The 25,538-nt window shown below is 36.6% G+C and overlaps 1 protein-coding gene across 1 annotated transcript in view; it reads right to left on the bottom strand.

Annotated features, from left to right (window-relative positions):
* The window catches only part of LOC128233810 (sortilin-related receptor-like), a 74,840-nt gene that overhangs the window by 4,486 nt on the left and 44,816 nt on the right, over nt 1-25,538 (bottom strand). The window contains exons 28-41 of the mRNA XM_052947667.1: nt 24,833-24,976; nt 23,606-23,714; nt 20,427-20,599; nt 19,462-19,568; nt 17,867-17,992; nt 17,431-17,665; nt 14,597-14,698; nt 13,911-14,005; nt 11,709-11,928; nt 11,374-11,474; nt 6,640-6,832; nt 5,570-5,682; nt 2,304-2,508; nt 655-888 (exon numbers count right to left, since the gene is read on the bottom strand). Coding sequence (XP_052803627.1) covers nt 655-888; nt 2,304-2,508; nt 5,570-5,682; nt 6,640-6,832; nt 11,374-11,474; nt 11,709-11,928; nt 13,911-14,005; nt 14,597-14,698; nt 17,431-17,665; nt 17,867-17,992; nt 19,462-19,568; nt 20,427-20,599; nt 23,606-23,714; nt 24,833-24,976 — 2,157 coding nt within the window. The remainder of the gene's footprint in view (nt 1-654; nt 889-2,303; nt 2,509-5,569; nt 5,683-6,639; nt 6,833-11,373; nt 11,475-11,708; nt 11,929-13,910; nt 14,006-14,596; nt 14,699-17,430; nt 17,666-17,866; nt 17,993-19,461; nt 19,569-20,426; nt 20,600-23,605; nt 23,715-24,832; nt 24,977-25,538) is intronic.

Below are 25,538 nucleotides of genomic sequence, written 5' to 3'. Positions count from 1 at the left end.
CTCACACTAGTCTGTCTTTTTTAGCAAGTTAAACTGTATATTTCTCTTCATAACAAAATATTGTTAAAACAGCATATTATGATATAAGCATTCCTATAGTATTTCGTTTATGAATATCATTATTTATTTCAATATTGCACTCTGATTGGACAAGCGGCTTCATTTAACCAATGGTAAACAATAAATCAATGATCAATGATCAAAAGTGTTGACGACTACCCTTTTTACAATACATTCATGATAAATACTAATTTAAATAGTACATATAAGGATTAATCACAATTTTTCATGTCCGCCCGGTTAGCTCAGTCGGTAGAGCGTTGGACTGTTAATCGGACAACCCGGGTTCGATTCCCGGGCGGACCAGGTTACTTCTGTTGTGATTGGTTATGAAATTCTTTCTACGACCATTCGCACTGTACCACTGCCCCTGGCATGTACAGAAGTTGTCAGTTCCTTGCAGAAGTGAAGGCACCTAGTACTGGTTCACCGCCCAGGATAGGTGTGCGGTGGTTGAACTGTCACTCTGGGACCCTTCAATGTGCTCACGCCGGGACCGGGAGTATAAACTACTAACACCACCACATTTGATTTTTCATATGTTCATGATTGAGGAGGACATGCTTGCTAACATCATTATTTTCTGTGTCTTACCTAATTCATCTGCACCTGTGAATGTTGTCGTGCCAGACCTGGCCTCGTAGTGACTGCTGGCAAAAGATCTGAATGAGTTCTGTAACCGTCGGTGACGTGTGATGAAGCATACAATCACGGTAACCAAGGCAACTATCACCACGCCAACAGACACGCCTATGGCTATCACATTGGTTCGGCTCAGAGCAATACTGTCCGTGTTAGCTGCAGGTGGTTGGTAGATTCCTGGTACACCTTTTTGAAATAAATAGAATGTTCAAATGAATACGAGGGCTGTGAAGAAAACACAACACTCTGGGGGGTTTCCAGTCGAAAAGCGTCTTAACTTAACACATATAAAAGCCAGAGTTATGGGTCTTGCTAAACATGTCTGATTTCCATTTAAATATCTTGACTGTTTTAGAATAATGCCCAATGTTAGCTTCTGCATGACAAAAGTGACGCAGATGCTTTATCAACACTTTGGCTATGACCTTTATTTTATTTTCGAAAAATCCAGGGACATAACTCTGCAACAATTAAATTCACAGTTATGCTTTACTTAATTGTGTGTATATTGTCACTGGCAACATATGTTATAAATTCCATGTCAATATTTTTATTTCATTTTTAATACTTTTTTTGAGTAATGGCCAAACTTAAGATATTTGCACAATAGTGAACAATTATAAATATCTTTTGTTATCTTTAGTTCATCAGAAAACTTAATCCAAAAATATATCAACAAAAAAATAAGCAAGGCAAAAACTAACAATCATCTTTTTTCCCCCAGTTAATAAGATGCATTACACAACCATTATTAAAGCCAGACCTTGTCTGGTTAACGCAGTCTTTAGCGCTCACCAAAGCCATCCAGGTTTGATTCAAGGCCTGGGCACTAGTGAGTTTGGTTAGTGATCAGCAAGCCGGAAAAGTGGGTTTTCTCCGGGTACTCTGGTTTCCCCCATAACACAAGACCACACTCTCGCACAACATTGTGCCAACAAGAGAGACATTGTATCATTGTAAAATATATAACTTAAGCCAGAGTAAGGCACTTTCTATATATGTGTACATTGTTTATGGCAACATTATACCTATCAACATTCTTTTGAATATCTTTTTAGATGTTGTATAACAGTTCTTCAGAATGGCCAATATTAAATGTTTTGCACAATATTGATGCCCTTATAATGACAATGACAACACCATGGCTATGACAATTCATAGATTGTCACCTTCAAAATACAGACCAGTTGAAAATGAAACTTCTCTTAATATCCCATTTTAAGATACACTCTTGCTCCAAAATAAGATATTCCACAATTAATCAAATTGTTTTAATATAACAAAAAGGATAAATAAATGTCGAAAATAATAGTTCTTATGAATGATTCCCAGTTTATTTATGTTTTTAAATGTGCAGAAAACATGGTATAACTACTTTATGAGACAAAAGAAGATCACAGTAAAATCTTTTAGCACTCACTTTTCATTTAATATTAGTGCGTATTCAGCTATTAAATGCACGGTTACAATTTTGGAATCAGTAATCAATATTTTCCATAAAGGCATTATTTAGTAAGTAAGGTTTATCATATAAAATTTATGTTTGTTATACATGTGTATGTATTGTTTATGAATAAGTGTGAGTTTAACACAACACTTACCGGTCTCCAACATGTCACTGACTGCCCCATAATATCCATCCACCTTGTTCAACCTGACTGCTACACAGACCAATTGACCAGGAGGCAGTTTACGGATCATTGCCTGCTTCTTCATAGTGACAATTACTTCTTTAAACTTGTCCAACTGGGGACACTTCTGTTGACCACTGGATGGTGGCTGTGCATACATCAGCACTTGGTACCCCTGGACAAGCATGTGAAAGTTAAGAATATATTCTCATATATGAGCCTGTTCTGGTAACTTTTGGGCTTGTGACATAGTTATTACAATCAAATGATCATAATGAAAAATGCCAAAAATAACATTTTTTTTCTCTGAAAGTGTGTCAGTAGTGCATAATTTATTTGATTCTTTTACTCAAGTTTCCATAGCGACCATGGCTTGCTTCTCCACTTACATCTTCTCATATATATATATATATATAGGTTTATACGAATGCATTTCAAATTGTAGTACTTACAACAGGAAAAAAAAAAGATAAATGAATAAAATATCTACAAAAAGTTTTTATTTACAGCAAAAACTTCTAAAAAAGCCACAAAACTCATATTAAAATGAAAATAGCTTTAAGACAAGCACCTCTCTTTTAAGACTTTTTTTAGGTTATAAACAGCAGCAATTCCATAAAACTGACACAAGGAATAAATTTGATTACAAGCAGCACTTTGTAGAAGAAATTGTCACAAAGATTGCCATTGCACAAATGCTGATGCTTGCGAACATTCCTATGAAGTTTCATAAGTTACAAAGAACTTAGTCTTGGGGGGTAAGACTTACAGAGAACTTAGTCTTGGGGGGTAATACTTACAGAGAACTTAATCTTGGTGGGTAAGACTAACAGAGACCTTATTCTGAGGGGGTAAGACTAACAGAGACCTTAGTCTTGGTGGGTAAGACTAACAGAGACCTTATTCTGAGGGGCTAAGACTTACAGAGACCTTAGTCTTGGTGGGTAAGACTAACAGAGACCTTATTCTGAGGGGGTAAGACTTACAGAAACCTTAGTCTTGGTGGGTAAGACTAACAGAGACCTTATTCTGAGGGGGTAAGACTTACAGAGACCTTAGTCTTGGTGGGTAAGACTAACAGAGACCTTATTCTGAGGGGGTAAGACTTACAGAGACCTTAGTCTTGGTGGGTAAGACTAACAGAGACCTTATTCTGAGGGGGTAAGACTAACAGAAACCTTAGTCTTGGTGGGTAAGACTAACAGAGACCTTATTCTGAGGGGTTAAGACTTACGGAGACCTTAGTCTTGGTGGGTAAGACTAACAGAGACCTTATTCTGAGGGGGTAAGACTAACAGAGACCTTAGTCTTGGTGGGTAAGACTAACAGAGACCTTATTCTGAGGGGCTAAGACTTACAGAGACCTTAGTCTTGGTGGGTAAGACTAACAGAGACCTTATTCTGAGGGGGTAAGACTTACAGAAACCTTAGTCTTGGTGGGTAAGACTAACAGAGACCTTATTCTGAGGGGTTAAGACTAACAGAGACCTTAGTCTTGGTGGGTAAGACTAACAGAGACCTTATTCTGAGGGGGTAAGACTTAAGAAACCTTAGTCTTGGTGGGTAAGACTAACAGAGACCTTATTCTGAGGGGCTAAGACTTACAGAGACCTTAGTCTTGGTGGGTAAGACTAACAGAGACCTTATTCTGAGGGGGTAAGACTTACAGAAACCTTAGTCTTGGTGGGTAAGACTAACAGAGACCTTATTCTGAGGGGGTAAGACTTAGGACCTTAGTCTTGGTGGGTAAGACTAACAGAGACCTTATTCTGAGGGGCTAAGACTTACAGAGACCTTAGTCTTGGTGGGTAAGACTAACAGAGACCTTATTCTGAGGGGGTAAGACTTACAGAAACCTTAGTCTTGGTGGGTAAGACTAACAGAGACCTTATTCTGAGGTGGTAAGACTTACGACCTTAGTCTTGGTGGGTAAGACTAACAGAGACCTTATTCTGAGGGGGTAAGACTTATAGAAACCTTAGTCTTGGTGGGTAAGACTAACAGTGACCTTATTCTGAGGGGGTAAGACTTACAGAAACCTTAGTCTTGGTGGGTAAGACTAACAGTGACCTTATTCTGAGGGGGTAAGACTTACAGAAACCTTAGTCTTGGTGGGTAAGACTAACAGTGACCTTATTCTGAGGGGGTAAGACTTACAGAAACCTTAGTCTTGGTGGGTAAGACTAACAGTGACCTTATTCTGAGGGGGTAAGACTTACAGAAACCTTAGTCTTGGTGGGTAAGACTAACAGTGACCTTATTCTGAGGGGGTAAGACTTACAGAAACCTTAGTCTTGGTGGGTAAGACTAACAGTGACCTTATTCTGAGGGGGTAAGACTTACAGAAACCTTAGTCTTGGTGGGTAAGACTAACAGTGACCTTATTCTGAGGGGGTAAGACTTACGACCTTAGTCTTGGTGGGTAAGACTAACAGTGACCTTATTCTGAGGGGGTAAGACTTACAGAAACCTTAGTCTTGGTGGGTAAGACTAACAGTGACCTTATTCTGGGGGGGTAAGACTTACGACCTTAGTCTTGGTGGGTAAGACTAACAGAGACCTTATTCTGAGGGGGTAAGACTTATAGAAACCTTAGTCTTGGTGGGTAAGACTAACAGAGACCTTATTCTGGGGGGGTAAGACTTACAGAAACCTTAGTCTTGGTGGGTAAGACTAACAGTGACCTTATTCTGAGGGGGTAAGACTTACAGAAACCTTAGTCTTGGTGGGTAAGACTAACAGAGACCTTATTCTGGGGCGGTAAGACTTACAGAAACCTTAGTCTTGGTGGGTAAGACTAACAGAGACCTTATTCTGAGGGGGTAAGACTTACAGAAACCTTAGTCTTGGTGGGTAAGACTAACAGTGACCTTATTCTGGGGGGGGTAAGACTTACAGAAACCTTAGTCTTGGTGGGTAAGACTAACAGTGACCTTATTCTGAGGGGGTAAGACTTACAGAAACCTTAGTCTTGGTGGGTAAGACTAACAGTGACCTTATTCTGAGGGGGTAAGACTTATAGAAACCTTAGTCTTGGTGGGTAAGACTAACAGAGACCTTATTCTGAGGGGGTAAGACTTACAGAAACCTTAGTGTTGGGGGGTAAGACTAACAGAGACCTTATTCTAAGGGGGTAAGACTAACAGAGACCTTAGGCTTGGTGGGTAAGACTAACAGAGACCTTTTTCTTCGGGGTAAGACTTACAGAAAACTTAGTGTTGGGGGGTAAGACTTACAGAGAGCTTAGTCTTGGGGGGTAAATCTTTAGGGGCCTTCCAATGTATTTCACCAGTGTCAATGGTTACTGACGTCAGATAGAACACAACGTCTGTAGGGGCTGCATAGGGTTCTGAAATATATGTATATATGTGGTTAATGGCTAATACAAAATATATGTTGTTTATGGCTCATACAAAATATATGTATATATGTGGTATATGTATATATTTTGTTATTGGCACATACAAATTATGTATATATATATGTAGTATATGTATATATGTGGTTTATGGCTCAAACAAATATATGTATATATATATGTGGTATACAGGGCTTCAAAAAAACGGCAATTTGCCGGTCTGGACCGATTTTGACCAAGCCAGACAGATTTCGATTTCAAAAAGTGTAAAAAAACATGTGGTCCGAAATGTTCTCATTTCAAACAACTTAGTCAGTAAAAGTTGTAGAAATTGTAATACACAAACATTCATGGGTCATTCACACATTCAAAACTACCCCCAATAGGTTATAAAAGTGTCTTAGTTACCATGAGACCGATGCGACCAGCTGCTTTTTCTGCTACACTGATCACTCTATAGCCTATCTGTTAATTAGCAGATGCTTGCAATCAGTCCAATCACGTGTTTTGGTATTGAAGACACAATTAAACAAACTATGTGTTAATTATGTGCTTGCAGCTATCCTGATTAAGTTATAAAATCGGTCCATATTATCACATGGCAATATGCTATGTCGTAGTCGATCATTACATGATATATCGGTTTGTTGATATCCCATCCAGTTAAATTAAAATTGTAATAAAGAACTATTGCTGGTTAAAAACACTTTTAAAGATCAATGCATTTGTCATTGTTAATCCGTGAAAGCATTAATTTTTGTAAATTAAACTCAGGTAAGTAGAAAGAAAATAACTAAAACTAAAATTGAATTGGACAAATATGTTTTATCACTATCAGTTCACTCACCCTCATCAAGAAAAACAACAGTTTTTTACCCTTTTTAAAAAGTAAAACTTAAAATCTTTTCTTTGGCTAAAATTGAATACAAGAGAGATACATGTGCTTACCCACTAAGAAGTCATACATCTCTGACCACTGAGCCCCAGTCGAGTTCATGCGGACCATTATCTGGTACCTTGCTCCCCGTAGGAGACCCTTTATCTCAGTGGATTGGAACTGGGCTTCCGGGTTCTCCAGAATGGGTTTCATGTAGCGCGCGGTCTTGTTGGAACTTGTTTCCTGGTACTTTACCATGTAACCCTAGAATAAAGAACAAGACAATGAAGCTAGAAACACGTGAAGAATAAAGAACAAGACAATGAAGCTAGAAACATGTGAAGAATAAAGAACAAGACAATGAAGCTAGAAACATGTGAAGAATTTTTTTATATTGTGACATTTTTGTGCCTGTAGACAATTGAGATGTACCAAATCATAATATGAAATATTAACCAGAGAAAAACATGTTCCTAATTTCTATTTTTCATACGCACTTTTTTGTGCAATAGACACTAGTGAATTGGTAAGCAAATCAGCCAGCAGAATGAACAAGAGGCCCCAAAGGGCCTATGCTCTACTGGCATGGGTCTTGTGGTCATTTTCAATCCAGAGCATGTACGTTTAAGTAATAGGCAACAAATATATAGTTCACTTTTAGTGTTTGGGTTAGCTGAAAAGGCTGCTCGTTCAACGTCTGAGGACAGGAAGTGTTGTAATCATGAACTATTTTAATATGTGCCAAGTAAAGGTAATCTGAGGGTAAAAAATATTTGCTTTCAAAACTGTACTCGTCAAAATTTCATTTCTGTAGCTTTAAAAAGCGGTCAAAGGTCAAAGTCAAGAACATCCGAGGACAACATTAATGCTTGTTTGCAAAACTGTACACATGGTCAAAATTTCATTACTGTAGCTTTAAAAATTAATAAGTAAGTCAAAAGGGGTGGGGCCAGCTTTTGCCCAAGGGGCATTATGTCAAATGTTTTCAATTGCATCATATGATGCTCCACAACAAATATCAAAGGTATGGGCCTTGTGGTTTGAAACAAGAAGATTTTGAAAATATTTCTTAAATAAGTCTCTAGGAAAATTGTTACACCCAGGGCAGTGCCAGTTTTGACCCAAGGGGCATAATTTGAACAACCATGGTAGTGGACCACTTAATATTTGTTCAAAATAGCATGGATTTGCATAGAGGTTTCAGACAAAAAGGTTTTTAACATTTCCCAATTTAACAGGGGGGGGCGTGGGGGGGTCTGTCCCTTACAAAGAAAAGAGAACTCTTCCCTGGGCCTCCGTCAACAAGGTTGTTTGCATTTGCCGCACTGGTCCCTTGCGGGACAATCTCCGTGGGGGGGGGGGGGCAGTACTGATCCCAGGGGCATAATTTAATCAAACCTTCACAAGCGATTGTGACTTTACATGTAAACTTGGCTAAAAATAGACTTCGCTCATGTAGACTTGGCCAAAAATAGACTTAGCTTAAAATAGCATTTTTTATACTTTCAAGACCCATAATCCAGGCATGCATAGGCGGATCTGGCTGGTTTTCAAAAGGAACCAAGTTCTAATGGATATCTAAATACTGTTTCATCAAGATACAATCAAAACTGAAGACAGTGAGTGTATCATGTTCAAAAGCAATTGTTTACAGACAAACTGTTTTTTTAATACTTTCAAGGCCCGTAATCTAGGCATGCATGGTTAGATCTGGCTGGTTTTCGAAAGGAACCGAGCTCTAATGGTTATCTAGATACTGTACAAGTTTCATCGAGATACAATTTAAACTGAAGACTGTTTCATGTTCACAAGCTAGTGTTTACATAATAGCATTTTTTTATACTATCAAGGGCCATAATCTAGGCATGCATGGGCGGATCTAGCTGGTTTTTGAAAGGAACTGAGCTCTAATGGATATCTAGATACTGTACAAGTTTCATCGAGATACAATCAAAAATGAAGACTGTATCATGTTCACAACCAATTGTTTACACAATAGCATTTTTCTATACTATCAAGGGCCATATTCTAGGCATGCATGGGCAGATCTGGCTGGTTTTCAAAAGGAACTGAGCTCTAATGGATATCTAGATACTGTACAAGTTTCATCGAGATACAATCAAAACTGAAGACTGTATCGTGTTCACAAGCAATTGTTTACAGACGCACGGACACATGGACGCACAGATGCACATACTACGTACACATTACCATTACATAAGCTCTTCTGGCCTTTGGCCAGTAGAGCTGCATAAGCTCTTCTGGCCTTTGGCCAGTAGAGCTAAAAATAATTTTGGACAACAAATAAATTACAAAAGCTTAATATATATAAATTAATTTAGTGTTTAAATGTGAGGATATCCAATAGCTTATAAAACAAGTATGTTGTGGGAAAGAAACACTAAGGCTGATTTATCAAGAATCAAAGCAGCACTTTTATTATAAGGAGATATAATCAACAGATGACCTTTACTACATACACTCCCCACAATGACCACTGACTTACAGCTGGAAGACCTTTACTACATACACTCCCCACAATGACCATTGACTTACAGCTGGAAGACCTTTACTACAAACACTCCCCACAATGACCATTGACTTACAGCTGGAAGACCTTTACTACATACACTCCCCACAATGACCATTGACTTACAGTTGGAAGACCTTTACTACATACACTCCCCACAATGACCATTGACTTACAGCTGGAAGACCTTTACTACAAACACTCCCCACAATGACCATTGACTTACAGCTGGAAGACCTTTACTACATACACTCCCCACAATGACCATTGACTTACAGCTGGAAGACCTTTACTACATACACTCCCCACAATGACCATTGACTTACAGCTGGAAGACCTTTACTACAAACACTCATCACAATGACCATTGACTTACAGTTGGAAGACCTTTACTACATACACTCCCCACAATGACCATTGACTTACAGTTGGAAGACCTTTACTACATACACTCCCCACAATGACCATTGACTTACAGCTGGAAGACCTTTACTACAAACACTCCCCACAATGACCATTGACTTACAGCTGGAAGACCTTTACTACAAACACTCCCCACAATGACCATTGACTTACAGCTGGAAGACCTTTACTACAAACACTCCCCACAATGACCATTGACTTACAGCTGGAAGACCTTTACTACAAACACTCATCACAATGACCATTGACTTACAGTTGGAAGACCTTTACTACATACACTCCCCACAATGACCATTGACTTACAGCTGGAAGACCTTTACTACATACACTCCCCACAATGACCATTGACTTACAGTTGGAAGACCTTTACTACATACACTCCCCACAATGACCATTGACTTACAGCTGGAAGACCTTTACTACATACACTCCCCACAATGACCATTGACTTACAGTTGGAAGACCTTTACTACATACACTCCCCACAATGACCATTGACTTACAGTTGGAAGACCTTTACTACAAACACTCCCCACAATGACCATTGACTTACAGCTGGAAGACCTTTACTCCAAACACTCATCACAATGACCATTACTTACAGCTGGAAGACCTTTACTACAAACACTCCTCACAATGACCATTGACTTACAGCTGGAAGACCTTTACTACAAACACTCATCACAATGACCATTGACTTACAGCTGGAAGACCTTTACTACAAACACTCATCACAATGACCATTGACTTACAGCTGGAAGACCTTTACTACAAACACTCCCCACAATGACCATTGACTTACAGCTGGAAGACCTTTACTACATACACTCCCCACAATGACCATTGACTTACAGTTGGAAGACCTTTACTACAAACACTCCCCACAATGACCATTGACTTACAGCTGGAAGACCTTTACTACAAACACTCATCACAATGACCATTGACTTACAGTTGGAAGACCTTTACTACAAGCACTCCACACAATGACCATTGACTTACAGTTGGAAGACCTTTACTACAAGCACTCCCCACAATGACCATTGACTTACAGTTGGAAGACCTTTACTACAAACACTTATCACAATGACCATTGACTTACAGCTGGAAGACCTTTACTACAAGCACTCCCCACAATGACCATTGACTTACAGTTGGAAGACCTTTACTACAAGCACTCCCCACAATGACCATTGACTTACAGTTGGAAGACCTTTACTACAAACACTCCCCACAATGACCATTGACTTACAGTTGGAAGACCTTTACTACAAACACTCCCCACAATGACCATTGACTTACAGTTGGAAGACCTTTACTACAAACACTCCCCACAATGACCATTGACTTACAGTTGGAAGACCTTTACTACAAGCACTCCCCACAATGACCATTGACTTACAGTTGGAAGACCTTTACTACAAGCATTCCCCACAATGACCATTGACTTACAGTTGGAAGACCTTTACTACAAACACTTATCACAATGACCATTGACTTTCAGCTGGAAGACCTTTACTACAAGCACTCCCCACAATGACCATTGACTTACAGTTGGAAGACCTTTACTACAAACACTCCCCACAATGACCATTGACTTACAGCTGGAAGACCTTTACTACAAACACTCCCCACAATGACCATTGACTTACAGCTGGAAGACCTTTACTACATACACTCCCCACAATGACCATTGACTTACAGCTGGAAGACCTTTACTACAAACACTCATCACAATGACCATTGACTTACAGCTGGAAGACCTTTACTACAAACACTCCCCACAATGACCATTGACTTACAGCTGGAAGACCTTTACTACAAACACTCCCCACAATGACCATTGACTTACAGCTGGAAGACCTTTACTACAAACACTCCAGAGCAGCTGACCATCGGTTTTGGACATTTTGTTGAACTCAAATCTGACGTCTTTCGGTGGGGCATTTAAATCTGAAATAGATGTACAGTTAGCTACTAGTAGTCAAATAGATGTATGTTTGAATGTAATAAGACGTTATATTTAATTTAGTATTAATTGGAAAGATTCAATCACACACAAAGTTTTAATGTGTTTTGCGGTAATACGTGTACAAAGTGTCATACTAAACTTAAGCAACGACATTTTCCCTCCCCCCAACATTTTAGCTGTAAGTCAAATATTAATGTAGATCAAAGGTCAAATACCTGCACCCGTTTCTATGGAAACTGCTTGTGAAAGGTCACTCCCCTGACAGCTGTGTCCGACCCTAAAATAGTACACCTCGCAAGGTCGTAGGTCCGTCAACTTGGTGGTAGGATTTAAGTTGGAATTTTTACTGCTAGGGACGGGTTTTTTAAAGGCGAAGTCCTGAACCTTGTGGGAGTACAGCTCAGTGGCTTTGTAGTCATAATACACAATATAGTCCTGAAAAGTAAGTCAATTTCTAGCAAACAGTCAAATTTTATGTTTCTCAAACATCTCTATGTATCAATGCGTAACAGCTTTTTGTTTTTCAAACATCTCAAAGTATCTAAGCATAACAGCTTTATGTCTCTCAAACATCTCAATGTATCTAAGCGTAACAGCTTTATGTCTCTCAAACATCTCAAAGTATCTAAGCATAACAGCTTTATGTCTCTCAAACATCTCAAAGTATCTAAGCATAACAGCTTTATGTCTCTCAAACATCTCAATGTATCTAAGCGTAACAGCTTTATGTCTCTCAAACATCTCAATGTATCTAAGCGTAACAGCTTTATGTCTCTCAAACTTCTCAATATATCTAAGCGTAACAGCTTTATGTTTCTCAAACTTCTCAAAGTATCTTAAGCATAACAGTTTTATGTCTCTCAAACATCTCAATGTATCTAAGCGTAACAGCTTTATGTCTCTCAAACATCTCAAAGTATCTAAGCATAACAGCTTTATGTCTCTCAAACATCTCAATGTATCTAAGCATAACAGCTTTATGTCTCTCAAACATCTCAATGTATCTAAGCGTAACAGCTTTATGTCTCTCAAACATCTCAATGTATCTAAGCATAACAGCTTTATGTCTCTCAAACATCTCAATGTATCTAAGCGTAACAGCTTTATGTCTCTCAAACATCTCAATGTATCTAAGCGTAACAGCTTTATGTTTCTCAAACATCTCAATGTATCTAAGCGTAACAGCTTTATGTTTCTCAAACTTCTCAAAGTATCTTAAGCATAACAGTTTTATGTCTCTCAAACATCTCAATGTATCTAAGCGTAACAGCTTTATGTCTCTCAAACATCTCAAAGTATCTAAGCATAACAGCTTTATGTCTCTCAAACATCTCAATGTATCTAAGCATAACAGCTTTATGTCTCTCAAACATCTCAATGTATCTAAGCGTAACAGCTTTATGTCTCTCAAACATCTCAATGTATCTAAGCATAACAGCTTTATGTCTCTCAAACATCTCAATGTATCTAAGCGTAACAGCTTTATGTCTCTCAAACATCTCAATGTATCTAAGCGTAACAGCTTTATGTCTCTCAAACATCTCAAAGTATCTAAGCATAACAGCTTTATGTCTCTCAAACATCTCAATGTATTTAAGCGTAACAGCTTTATGTCTCTCAAACATCTCAATGTATCTAAGCGTAACAGCTTTAAGTCTCTCAAACATCTCAATGTATCTAAGCATAACAGCTTTATGTCTCTCAAACATCTCAATGTATCTAAGCGTAACAGCTTTATGTCTCTCAAACATCTCAATGTATCTAAGCGTAACAGCTTTATGTCTCTCAAACTTCTCAATATATCTAAGCGTAACAGCTTTATGTTTCTCAAACTTCTCAAAGTATCTTAAGCATAACAGTTTTATGTCTCTCAAACTTCTCAAAGTATCTTAAGCATAACAGCTTCATGTATCTCAAACTTCCCAAGTATCTGTAGCATAACAGCTTTATGTCTCTCGTATCATTCAACCTTTCTTGCTTAAACTTGATTTTTCAGAATCAAATGAAGTTCATCATGATCTTCTTAAAAATAAGTTCCTTTTATAGTCTCAAAACTCTTTCAAATTAAACACACCATACAAACATAAAACTAATGAGCTTATTTCTGTTATAATGAACCTGAGATATTTCGAGAAATGGGGGCCAGAGATACATGTTTAATTATAATTTGATGCAAAAAGTCTACATAATTCTGAATCAACCCCCATGTATGTATTTGACTTGTACATAGCAACTACAACATATAACTGATATGAGCTACATGTCACTTTTGTGTATTAAAATGTTGCTTTCTGGAAGTTAACAATTAACAAAAATGTTTTAACACTCTTCGAGAAATATGCCACGTAAATGTAAACATTTCAACAACTATGACTACTTTAAGGAGTCTATGAAGTTTTTCATCAATGGTTACATACCCCTGTGTAATTGTCTGAGGCATTCCATGTAACACGTACACTGGTAACACCATCTAAGGTCACATTAATGTGTGTGGGGACTGGTACGTCCAAACCTAGAGAAATGAAATTTAATGGTTAACAACAGTGATGGGAAGTGGTGCATAATATGATAATATGTGATACTCTACATATAAGAACATGGGTAACATCATTGAATCTCACTGTGGGTGGAGGCAGTTATAACAGTTTCAAATGAAATAAAACACAATTTTCAAATTGAGATCTGCAAGAAAGAGCATTAGATGTTGTAAGAAGGGGACAGGTATCAAATGTAAAATAGACCCTGATTAATCCATCTAATGTCACTTGAAAGTGAATAAAGGCAAACAAGTGATGTTAAGAATTTTGCAAGGTAGAGAATTATATGCTGTCCATGGGGTAGGGGTTGTTCAATATTAAACAGACACCTGCTACACTGTCAAATATCATGTTAATATGGGTGGAGACAGTTATGTTAATTACAATTGAAATCCAATTTTAATGTTTACAAGAGTTCTGCAACTGCCTGAATATCAAATTCTGGAAAATTAAAAACACAAACTTGCGAAATACATGAATGTGGTAGTGTTATGCTTGGCCTTCTTTAATACAACTGAACTTATTTATGTTTTATAATCATGGACAACTTGTCAACAGCTGCCTACCTGCTGTTTGACTGCTCGTGCTGATTTCAGGGCCAGATCCAGATTCCTTGTTGTTGGCTGCCACGGCAACCATGTACCATGTGGCCGGACACAAGTCGGTAACTGCAATATCAAATCATCATTCTTACAGAATTTTATAATACTTCCAGTTATTCTCTCTAGAATATAATTAAAATTATTGCCTGCGTACTAAAGATTATATTCATGGATGTAAATAACTTTCCAAGTGTATCCATTCCAGTTTATTATCTATCCTAGTGTATAACCAATACTAGCATATATAGTATCTACACAGCATATTATCTATCCAAGCGTTTTATCTATCCTAGCATTTTTATCTACCCCAACGTATTATCTATCCTAGTGTATTATCTATCCTAGTGTATAACCAATACTAGCATAGTATCTACACAGCATATTATCTATCCAAGCGTTTTATCTATCCTAGCATTTTTATCTACCCCAACGTATTATCTATCCTAGTGTATTATCTATCCTAGTCAGGGCTCCTTAAAAGCCGGCAATTTGCCGGTCTGGACCGATTTTGACCAAGCCAGACTGATTTCAGTTTCAAAAAGTGTAATAATATTAGTCCAAAATTTTCTCATTTTTTTATAATTTCGTTCCAAATAGACTAAATTAGTAAAAATTGTAATACACAAACATTCTTGGGTCATTCACACATTCAAAATTACCCCCAATAAAAGTGTCCTAGTTACCATCAGACCAATGTGACCAGCTGCTTTTTCCGCTACTCTGAACACTCGATATCAGTTAATTAGCAGACGATTGCAATCGGTCCAATCACGTGTAGGTCGCAGAAGACACAATTAAACAAATTATGTGTTAATTATGTGCATGCAGCTATCCTGATCAAGTGTTAAAATGGGCCCATATTTTCACATGGCAATATGCTATGTCATCTTGGTCGATCATTATATGATTTATCCGTTTGTTGATAACCAAACTGTTCAATTTAAATTGTAATAAAGAAGCATTGCTGGTTAAAAACATTTTTAAAGATAAATACAATTGTCATTGTTAATGCACGAAAGCATTAAAAACCCGAATTAATTAACCTAGTCATATATAAGATATGAACAGCGACACGCTTGATTAACTACAGCGTCTAAAAGCTGAGTGCGCCGCTTACATCATTTTAGTTCACAGTAACGAAAAATTTGTTGTCGATATCAAACTTATAGCTTGAAGCCCTGATTATAAATATATATATATATTTTTTTATTATTCAAGATTATCAGTTGAATGTTGACCCACTGTAGAAGCATTAAGTAAATAAATCATAATACTGTTTCACTTTTTGTCGTCTGACCGCCTCCCGCCGGCCACATTGCCACATCAGGAAAAAACATTGACAGAATACACATCTATATAATCAGACTTTTGAACAGGTTTTTTTAGGGGGGGGGGGGGGGGGGGGGGGAGGTGGGGAATTTTTTAGAAGCCCTGATCCTAGTGTATTATTTATTCCAGAATATTATCTATCTTAGTGTATTATTTATCCTAGTGTATTATCCATTCTAGTGTATAACCTATCCTAGCATAGTATCAACATTGTGTATTATCTATCCAAGTGTATTACCTATTCAAGTGTATTATCTATTCCAGTATATTATCTACCCAAGCGTATTACGTAAAATTTATCCTAGCGTATTATCTATCCTTGCATACAACCTATCCTAGCATAGTATCTACATAGAATATTCTCTATCCTAGACTAATATCTATCCAAGTGCATTATCTATCCTAGGATTTAACCTATGCTAGCATAGTATTTACATAGTGTATTATCTATCCTAGCATTTAACCTATGCTAGCTTAGTATTTACATAGTGTATTATCTATCCTAGTGTATTATCTATCCTCGAGTATTATCTATCCTAGTGTATTATCTATCCTCGAGTATTATCTATCCTAGTGTATTATCTATCCTAGAGTATTATCTATCCTAGTGTATTATCTATCCTCGAGTATTATCTATCCTAGTGTATTATATATCCTAGTGTATTATCTATCCTCAAGTATTATCTATCCTAATGTATTATCTAACCTAGTGTATTATCTATCCTAGTCCATTATCTATCCTCGAGTATTATCTATCCTAGTGTATTTTATATCCTAGTGTATTATCTATCCTTGAGTATTATCTATCCTAGTGTATTATATATCCTAGTGTATTATCTATCCTTGAGTATTATCTATCCTAGTGTATTATCTATCCTAGTGTATTATCCATCCTCGAGTATTATCTATCCTAGTGTATTATCCATCCTCGAGTATTATCTATCCTAGTGTATTATCTATCCTAGTGTATTATCTATCCTAGTGTATTATCTATCCTAGTGTATTATCTATCCTCGAGTATTATCTATCCTAGTGTATTATCTATCCTAGTGTATTATCTATCCTAGTGTATTATCTATCTTAGAGCATTATTTATTCTAGTGTATTATCTATACCAGCATTTTATCTATCCTAGTGCATTATCAACCGTTTAATTTGATAACACCAGTACATTTTAAGGAAAAGTGTCCAATGTTCATATACGTATTTTAAGCAAGAACTATCAAATAATATAAAATCATAAATATTTTAAAATAGACATACATATTTTAAATTATTAAATATGGATTGGAAAAAAAAAACAAATTTTAATTTCATAAGGAACATGTGCTAAACATACAATGCAGGTCTACTAAAGCACAATTGTGGATTAATTTCTAGCATCCAAACTCTAATGCATGTTATATGAGACTTTAGAACACATTAAAATGTATCATTACTTAAAACTGATTCAAATGGACAGAACTTACATGTATGTTCAGTCTCTGTTATTGTGACAGATTCTGTATATGTGGAGCTCTGTATTTGTACTACGTAGTTGTCAATGGGGACAGGTGACGTTGGTTTAGTCCAGGTAACTTTAAGCCCGTTAGTGTCCACTTTTTCAACATTAATGTTTCCAACGTAGGATGTTATCTTTTGTAGACCGAACGTGATGTTGCTTGATTTATAACCACTCTTTCCTCCAATGGTGCTTGCAGCAACCTGTAAGTAAAAAAACAGAGTAAACCGGCTGGGATGAAGGGGAGGGGGGGGGGGGGGGGGGGGGTCAGATATGATAGGCAGGCCATTTTTGAACTAATTGTCCATGGTAAACAATATACATATGAGACTCACACCTTTGATATAGGCTTGCATTGCTCTAAAAGTGATGCCAAATATATGCAACAGAAAAGGTTTGCTCACCTGAACTACATAGACTTTCTTATCTTGGAACTTGACCGAGCCAGAGTTGTAAAAGACATGTCTGCGCTTTCCTCCATCTTCAGTCTCACAAACCTGGAATGTTTTTGGATCATCCCTCAGACACACCTGCAAACAGAAGAGGATATCTTAGGAACCTATACCTTAGGCAAGAGAGGATTTATATTACCATCCAAGTTTTAAGGGAAGAACATGGTGCGGGTAAGGTGATAAATTTATTATTCTTTAAAAAAGCAAAAATGTTTAAATTCTTTACTGTTTTTCTTTAAAGGTTGAATTATATATTTTTTGTAGGGATGCAAACGAATGGCAAAATTGATATTCGAATATTCGGTAATTCTTTCGAACGAATATTCGAATATTCGATTACCAAAATACATCTTTTAAAAGTTGTAGTAAACTTTTACAATATTCGCTAAAGTAATTGCCGGTGCATTTAAGCTCTACTGTGTCGTAACCACTACGCGCGGCGGACACTGAATTTCACCAAATGAGCCTCTGAAATTCTTCATTTTAGAAAGACAAAAAATAGTACTTTATGATCAAAGATAGAAACAAAAACTTTTAATTTATAATCCTCTGCCTTTATATTTGTAAACAACGGGAACTTGGATGGATTTCTGGTCAATTGTTGTTATGTGCCAATGGAGGGTCTTTCCGTAGGACGAGCAGCCTCGTTCTGGGATTGACCACTACAAAAAAATGGAACAACCAAACCAACTTGGGAACTAGTTTATTTCAGAAATTCTTAATTGGTAGAGGCAATCTACCGAAAATATTTTTTTGTCTCACTTGTCTTTCAGCCAATTATTGTAAAATTACGGCGCCTTTTTATCGCCGGGACCCGACGATATGTCCCTTAATGACACATGACGCGTGTTTAGTGTATTGTCATCACATTCACACGTCTGGCATTATGGGCCAATCGTTGTAAAAACAAGACAAACGAATCTAAAACACTACAACCGTTGGCAAAATAATTATTATTATATTTATTCAAGAACAAAACATCGAATATTCGAATACCGATTTTGACATTCGAATACTAAACGTTTGATCGAATATTCGAATATTCGAATATTCGTTTGCATCCCTAATTTTTTGTTCCCATATGTCTGTCTATTCTTTTAGGTGTAGCCGTACGTCACTCAATGTAAGCCAGAATACTCCATATGCGTTAATACTTATATAAAGGGTTTATAAGAGTTGTTGATTCTGATGATCAAGATGATATAGAAGCCGAAGTAGACGATAATGTAGTGGACGGTGCTGATGATACTGCTGCCACTGCTGCTAATGTTGATGGTAATGATGCTGCTGCTACTGTTGCTGATATTGATGATGATGCTGATGTTGATGCTAATGATGCTGCTATAACTGCTGCTGATGTTGATGATGATGCTGATGTGATGCTGCAACTGCTCCTGATGTTGATGGTAATGATGCTGCTGCTACTGTTGCTGATATTGATGATGATGCTGATGTTGATGCTAATGATGCTGCTATAACTGCTGATGATGTTGATGGCAATGCTGATGATGATGCTGCAACTGCTGATAATGATAATACTCATTTACCTCATAGCTGATGATATTTCCATTTGTAAGAATGGGAGAAAAATAAGTTACATCCAGCTCAAGTTCCTCTTTGAACTCCAGGTGCACGCTTGATGGTGGGTCGGGCACTAAACAATAAAACAACAACAAAATTGAGATTAAAGTTAACCCATTAGTTTTTTAAGTTAAAGCTTTAACATTCATGAGTTACAACAACTCAATCACATCACAAAACTTCTCTCAGCAAGTGATCTTTACAAAACATTTTACTTTTGAATGAAGTTTGATTAAATTCCATCCAATAGTTTTCAGGTTATGCTCTGGACAAGAAAACAAAACAAAGGGCAATAACTCAGTAATTAGCTGAAATACACTTCTTATGTTCTTATACACTTTCTTTCCTGGTCCTTAACCATTGTATGAAGTTTAATTTAATTTTTAGCTTTCAAGTTATGGTCCAGACGCAAAAAAAAAAGTAACAAAGGACAATTCCTCTGTAAATTGCTGAAATAGAGTTATGGTTCTTGTTCACAGTATTTCCTCTTTTTGTCCTACACCACGTTATGAAGTTTCAATAAATCAATCCAAGAGTTTTTAATTTATGCTCCAGATAAGAAAATTGTTGAATGCGATATTTCCTTTGAGCTCTTGATCCCAAAGAGAATAGTGATCATCAACTGGTCAAATGCAACCAACCACTGTTTCATGATACTCAGTCATACTGTTCTCAATTTATTGCACAGACAAAGTTTTCATAATAACGCTGACAGTGACCTTCACCTTGGACATACTGACCCCCAAAACAATAGGGGTCATCAATTGCTCATGGGCAACATACCAAAACAGATTTATGGATCTAGGTCAAACTGTGTTCATTTTATTGTTTGGACAAAGTTTTGACAATTCCTTTAAGTTAACAGGTAGGTTGATAAAATACACAGTTCAGAGCTCTCATTTCAATAAACATCAATTAATTAATCACAAACCTCCATCCTTGGTTGTCTCCTGTATTGTGGGATATTTCATGACCCGACCGTTCCCCAGAATAGCGTACACTGTGAAGGAGTAGTGCTCAGCAGGATGCAGGCCCGTCAACTTCAAGGAGTTGTGATGACCTCCTGTCTTGTTGAAGGAATGCCAGTTTTGTTGCATCAGGTAGCTAGAAAGGAGTTTAATGTATTTTTTAAAACTAATAAATATTCCAAATGTTATAGATATAGTGTTTACATACATGACATCGCTTGCAATAATGAGTTCTGCTGAGGTAAATGCAAAGTTTTAATTAAGTTTTGATGTAATGTGCGTCATGTGAACCATTCCTACTTTCAAATACATTTGAAATTTATCTCTTATTCAACTCTACACATTGTGATCAGATGTCTTTTTTCTCTGATCACTTGAATATTTCACGTTTTGTGTTCATAGTGGGACTAGCCTCATCAGGCTTCCTTTTCACTGATGATGTCACATATTATTGGTAATAAGACTTTTAGCAGTAACTAACCAAATAACAAACAGTCAATTTATGATATCATTCAGGGTTTATACAGCCAGACTGGCAATCAAATTAAGGAGATTTCAAGTAGAATTCAAGGCCTTTATTCAAGAAGAATTCAAGGCCTTTATTCGAGAAGAATTCAAGGCCTTTCTTCAAGAAGAATTCAAGGCCTTTATTCGAGAAGAATTCAAGGCCTTTCTTCGAGAAGAATTCAAGGCCTTTATTCGAGAAGAATTCAAGGCCTTTATTTAACTATCTTTTATAAATAACATTACCCATATTTTCAAGGACTTTTATTTATATGCAGCTATGAAATAAGGGTTTTGGGACTTTACATGGGAATTCAGGGCAGACTCGCCCATTGAACTGATGTCAATAACCCTTATGCAATGTTTTCACATTGCTTTGTGATTATTGTCATCATCAACCAGCCAAGGATAAGCAAAAAACTCTTTTTGCTGAACATGAAAGACATTCACAGCAAAATCAAAACTGGAAACTGAAAAAGACTTAACAGCTTCTCATACTGATTGTACCACTGGAGTTTAAAACCTGTACCATAGCCTTACCATTACACAAACACCAACAGATTCAGATAGCAAAGAGTTTGTTACTAGCAAAACTTTTTTTTGTAAAGATGGACCTTTTTTATAACAGGCATGATTATTTGGAGCAGAACAAGGAAATTTCAGGACTGTGTCTGAAAAAGCAAGCACTTTTAATCCAGTTTTCAAGGCAAAATAAAACAAAAATCAAGTAGATTAAGGAGAATTTTGCACCTTAAAGGTTTTTTCATCCAGCGCCCTAAAATTCAAGTACTATTCAAGTCCCATCATTGTATCCCATGCACTTTACAAATTTGCACAGCCAGGCAACATTTATTACATGATTTGTTTGGCCATACACAACCCACAAAAAATACTTGTGACCCCATTTTCTCTGTTGAGATTATTTTATTTTTGTCTTAATAACATTTCTTCCTAGGGTTGAAAAATATAACCAAATGAAGCAGCCTATTGCTCAAAAAGGGGGTCGAGTAACACCAAACAAATAATTTTTGGCATTTAATAGTATGCAGTAAGAAAAGCCAGACAAATGTCATACCATTTTGATAATATTTTTTTTTATTTCTTTTACTTGTGGCAAAAATACTGTATGACATCAAAACTTTATACCGTAAATGACTGGGTATTAGACGCACTATTTTTCCCTCAGATTTTGATGCAAAAAAATGCCTGCGTATAATACCCAGTAACAATTTTTTGAACTTTTTTTCTGGGGTCAATTTCAAGCCGAGAGTTTGTTTAGATTTATGTAGAAAGGGATGTTACTCGCGTCAAATTGATCGAGTATATACGGGTTAAAACGGCAGTTGAAGATCGGGATACGGTATATCATAAGACGTTTATAATTTCAACAAAAATATTTTTCGATTAAAGTTACCGTAATTCACCTAAGAGTTCAGACACTCTAAATATTTGGACACCCATAATTATTTCCCAAAATAATTTATTTTGCGTACTTAATTTTCGGACACCCAAAGGACATCAATCATAACTTTCATAGTTACCAAGTTTCACAGACGAAGATTATTGATTTTTATCAATGCCTGGCTAGATTACCTAACCGTATACACCACTGTGACAATTTAATTAGTTACTACCCATCCTAAACGATTTATTGCCTGTTGAAAAGGAAGTGTGATATATTTATTTGAGGATTAAACAAACAACAAGGGCAATCAAGGGATTAAGAAAACATCGACATGGCATGTTTGTAAAACGATCTGCCAATAAGCTTTCAAACTTGTACCACACGACTATATGAAGCAATAATCGTACAGTTATACATTAATCCTGCATAGCAATGTCCATGCTCTCCACGAGATCCTCGTGGGTATAACTGTAAGTTATGTGACGTCACACAGTGTGACTCTTTGATCTGAAGCCGATAGAATGTGTTTATTCAGTTCAGTGCATGTATAAAATGGTGTTTTAATTAACTTCATGAAGGATTTACACTTATAGGCGTAATAAATAAGTTTATGACCATTGATTACTACGGATAAATTAATAAGTGGTAAAAAGCAAACATGAAGAAAAAAGGCAGGTTAAACAAACATGTAAATAAAATGTAAAAATGATAATTTTGTATGTATTCGGAGAGAGAAAAAAATAATTAATTTATGGTGTCCGAACTCTTGTGAATTACGGTATTCAATATTATTTTGAATAATAAATTGAATTAAACTATATTCAAACTTACATATAAAAAAGCAAAGTTGGGCACTGTCAAAATATTTTTTGCATAACAACTTTTCATTCTCGACAATATGGTTGTATGGATTTAAAGATAACCATCGCCATTTTCACGAAAAAGATTTTTTTTTGTCACTGTCAACAAACATGGTGGCTGAAAATGCCGGACGATTTTGACATTTTTTCTATGGGTCTTTTCACCAAAAACAGATTAAAAGTTTTTTTCTCGGATTTTTCACAGATTTTTTTCCCTGCTTCTAATACCCCCTATCGTCTTATACCCAGTCATTTACGGTATTATTGTTTTTATAGTGACATAAAGATTATACATCTCATAGTATCTCATTAATAAAATTCAATAAACCACCGGAAAGCCTAAATATATTTGTGATATTTGAAGTAGACTCACGCATATGATACTATGTATTCTGACGTCCTGTTATATTGGGACCAGAACACACTTGCCTCTGTGGCACTTTCAATCTTCACCGATACATGGCCGTCACTGGCAACATTGTCTGAAACAGAAAACTACACTTATCCAACTTGGCCTCCAGCAGTTGCATAATACTGTGATAAGTTGTCCACAGGTCATTTTTGCAAATTTAAGACTTGAGTTACACTTCTATTCCACTCAAAAGGTCAAATCCTTTTTCCACCCATAAAATTATTTGATTGGTTATTAGTAATAAATGGTTAAATAATTGTTTTGACTAAATTTGACCAAACCAAAGTTTAATATAATTGGCTGCAGATTCCTTTCATTTTGAATGCTCAAAATTAGATAAAATCTCCATCATACAGTCTGAGAGATGAGTACACAGTGTAACCAGAAACAAATGATCCAATACAGCGTTACAGCAAAGAAAAGGGTTTGAACTAGAGATGTCACAGTAAGTGATGAATGCCCCTGGAGTGCCATCTACTACAATGAATTATGCCAGTACTTATAAGCCTACATTCAGGAGCAGGTATCATAAACTATAGGTACATGAAAGACTCCATGATGGTTGACTAAAGATGTAGAGGAGTTAAAAAGTAAGAGTAATAAGGGACCTGGGTCTTGCATGTGACACTTTGAGATGGTCCTGTGCACCCCACATGTCCTCTTTATGTACTGAAGACATGTGCAAAGTTATTTAAGCAGAACAACAATCGGACACATGCACAGATGGACCGACTGTATGATTCTATTATGAACATGTTAAGGGGCATAACCTAATCACAAAGAAAATTTCAGCCTAGAGACCAACGACTTCCTCTATGAGCATATGTATACTGCAACCAATACTGATTAGCCTGTAACGGTAACCTTGACCTTTCAGGTAGGGATGTGGATCTTACACATATTGCTTCAATGTACCGAACACATGTGCCAAGTAATTTTAAAAACTTCCATGCATGACATTGCTACAGGTTACAGCCAAGACACAGAAAACCAAACGGATGGATGGACAGGGCCACCTATGGTGAAATAAAAAAACTTTGTAATTTTATTATTAACAGCACTGGAAACAGTTTGCCATGTGCTATGTATGGCATGCCTTTGAGTGAAATATTCCAAATTTTATAAAGATGCTTTACAATACAATCCCTATGAAAAGACCACTTAAAAATCAAAAATCAGTGTACATACTGAAGCACCAAGGCAGATTCTCGTCAGAGGAATGAGGACATTGCATCTTTCCGTCACACACCATCAGATACGGCAAACACATGTCGTCATACTTGCACGGAAACAGTCGCTGGTCGGGGCACACTTTTGTCCTAGGTTTGAGCTCTGAAATTGTGGGAAACCTCAGTCATTCAATTATGGAATGATAGACATTTCTCTAAAATCATACACTAAAACAAGGTATCATTTACTGAAATCACTGTGTATATGACACTTTTTTTCCCCCAGAATTACAAATCACAAAAGCCTGCATCTTATTTATAGTTTCAGGCTTCTGATAAAAAAAAATCCATTTCTGGCCAAAATTATTTCAATAAAGAAATAAATGAAAGAATTTTTTTTTTTTTAACTCCGTCCTATCTATAGTATTTTTACAATTTTCACAATTTTTCTCTCTTTTTTTTTAATGCATCATATACACATCAATTTACAGTAAGTCCTGATGCCAAATCTTAACAGAATAAACTTTTCACTGACACCGCTGATACCAGTGGCCAGTTACTCAAACTATCATAAGCCATTACGATAGACTGAGTTCAGAAAACATACGGCTGTACAAACAAAGAAAACTAGAGATTGCTTTTTTGAAAAAGCACTTCTCTCCCAGATTGTGTGGTCATAGCTGAGAAAAAATAAATGATGGACATTGAATTTGTAATTATGGAAT

Source organism: Mya arenaria, chromosome 5 (assembly GCF_026914265.1).
Source record: "Mya arenaria isolate MELC-2E11 chromosome 5, ASM2691426v1".
Lineage (NCBI taxonomy): Eukaryota > Metazoa > Mollusca > Bivalvia > Myida > Myidae > Mya > Mya arenaria.
Note: the sequence above shows the minus strand (reverse complement) of the source record. Positions and strands in the feature narration are given on the sequence as shown.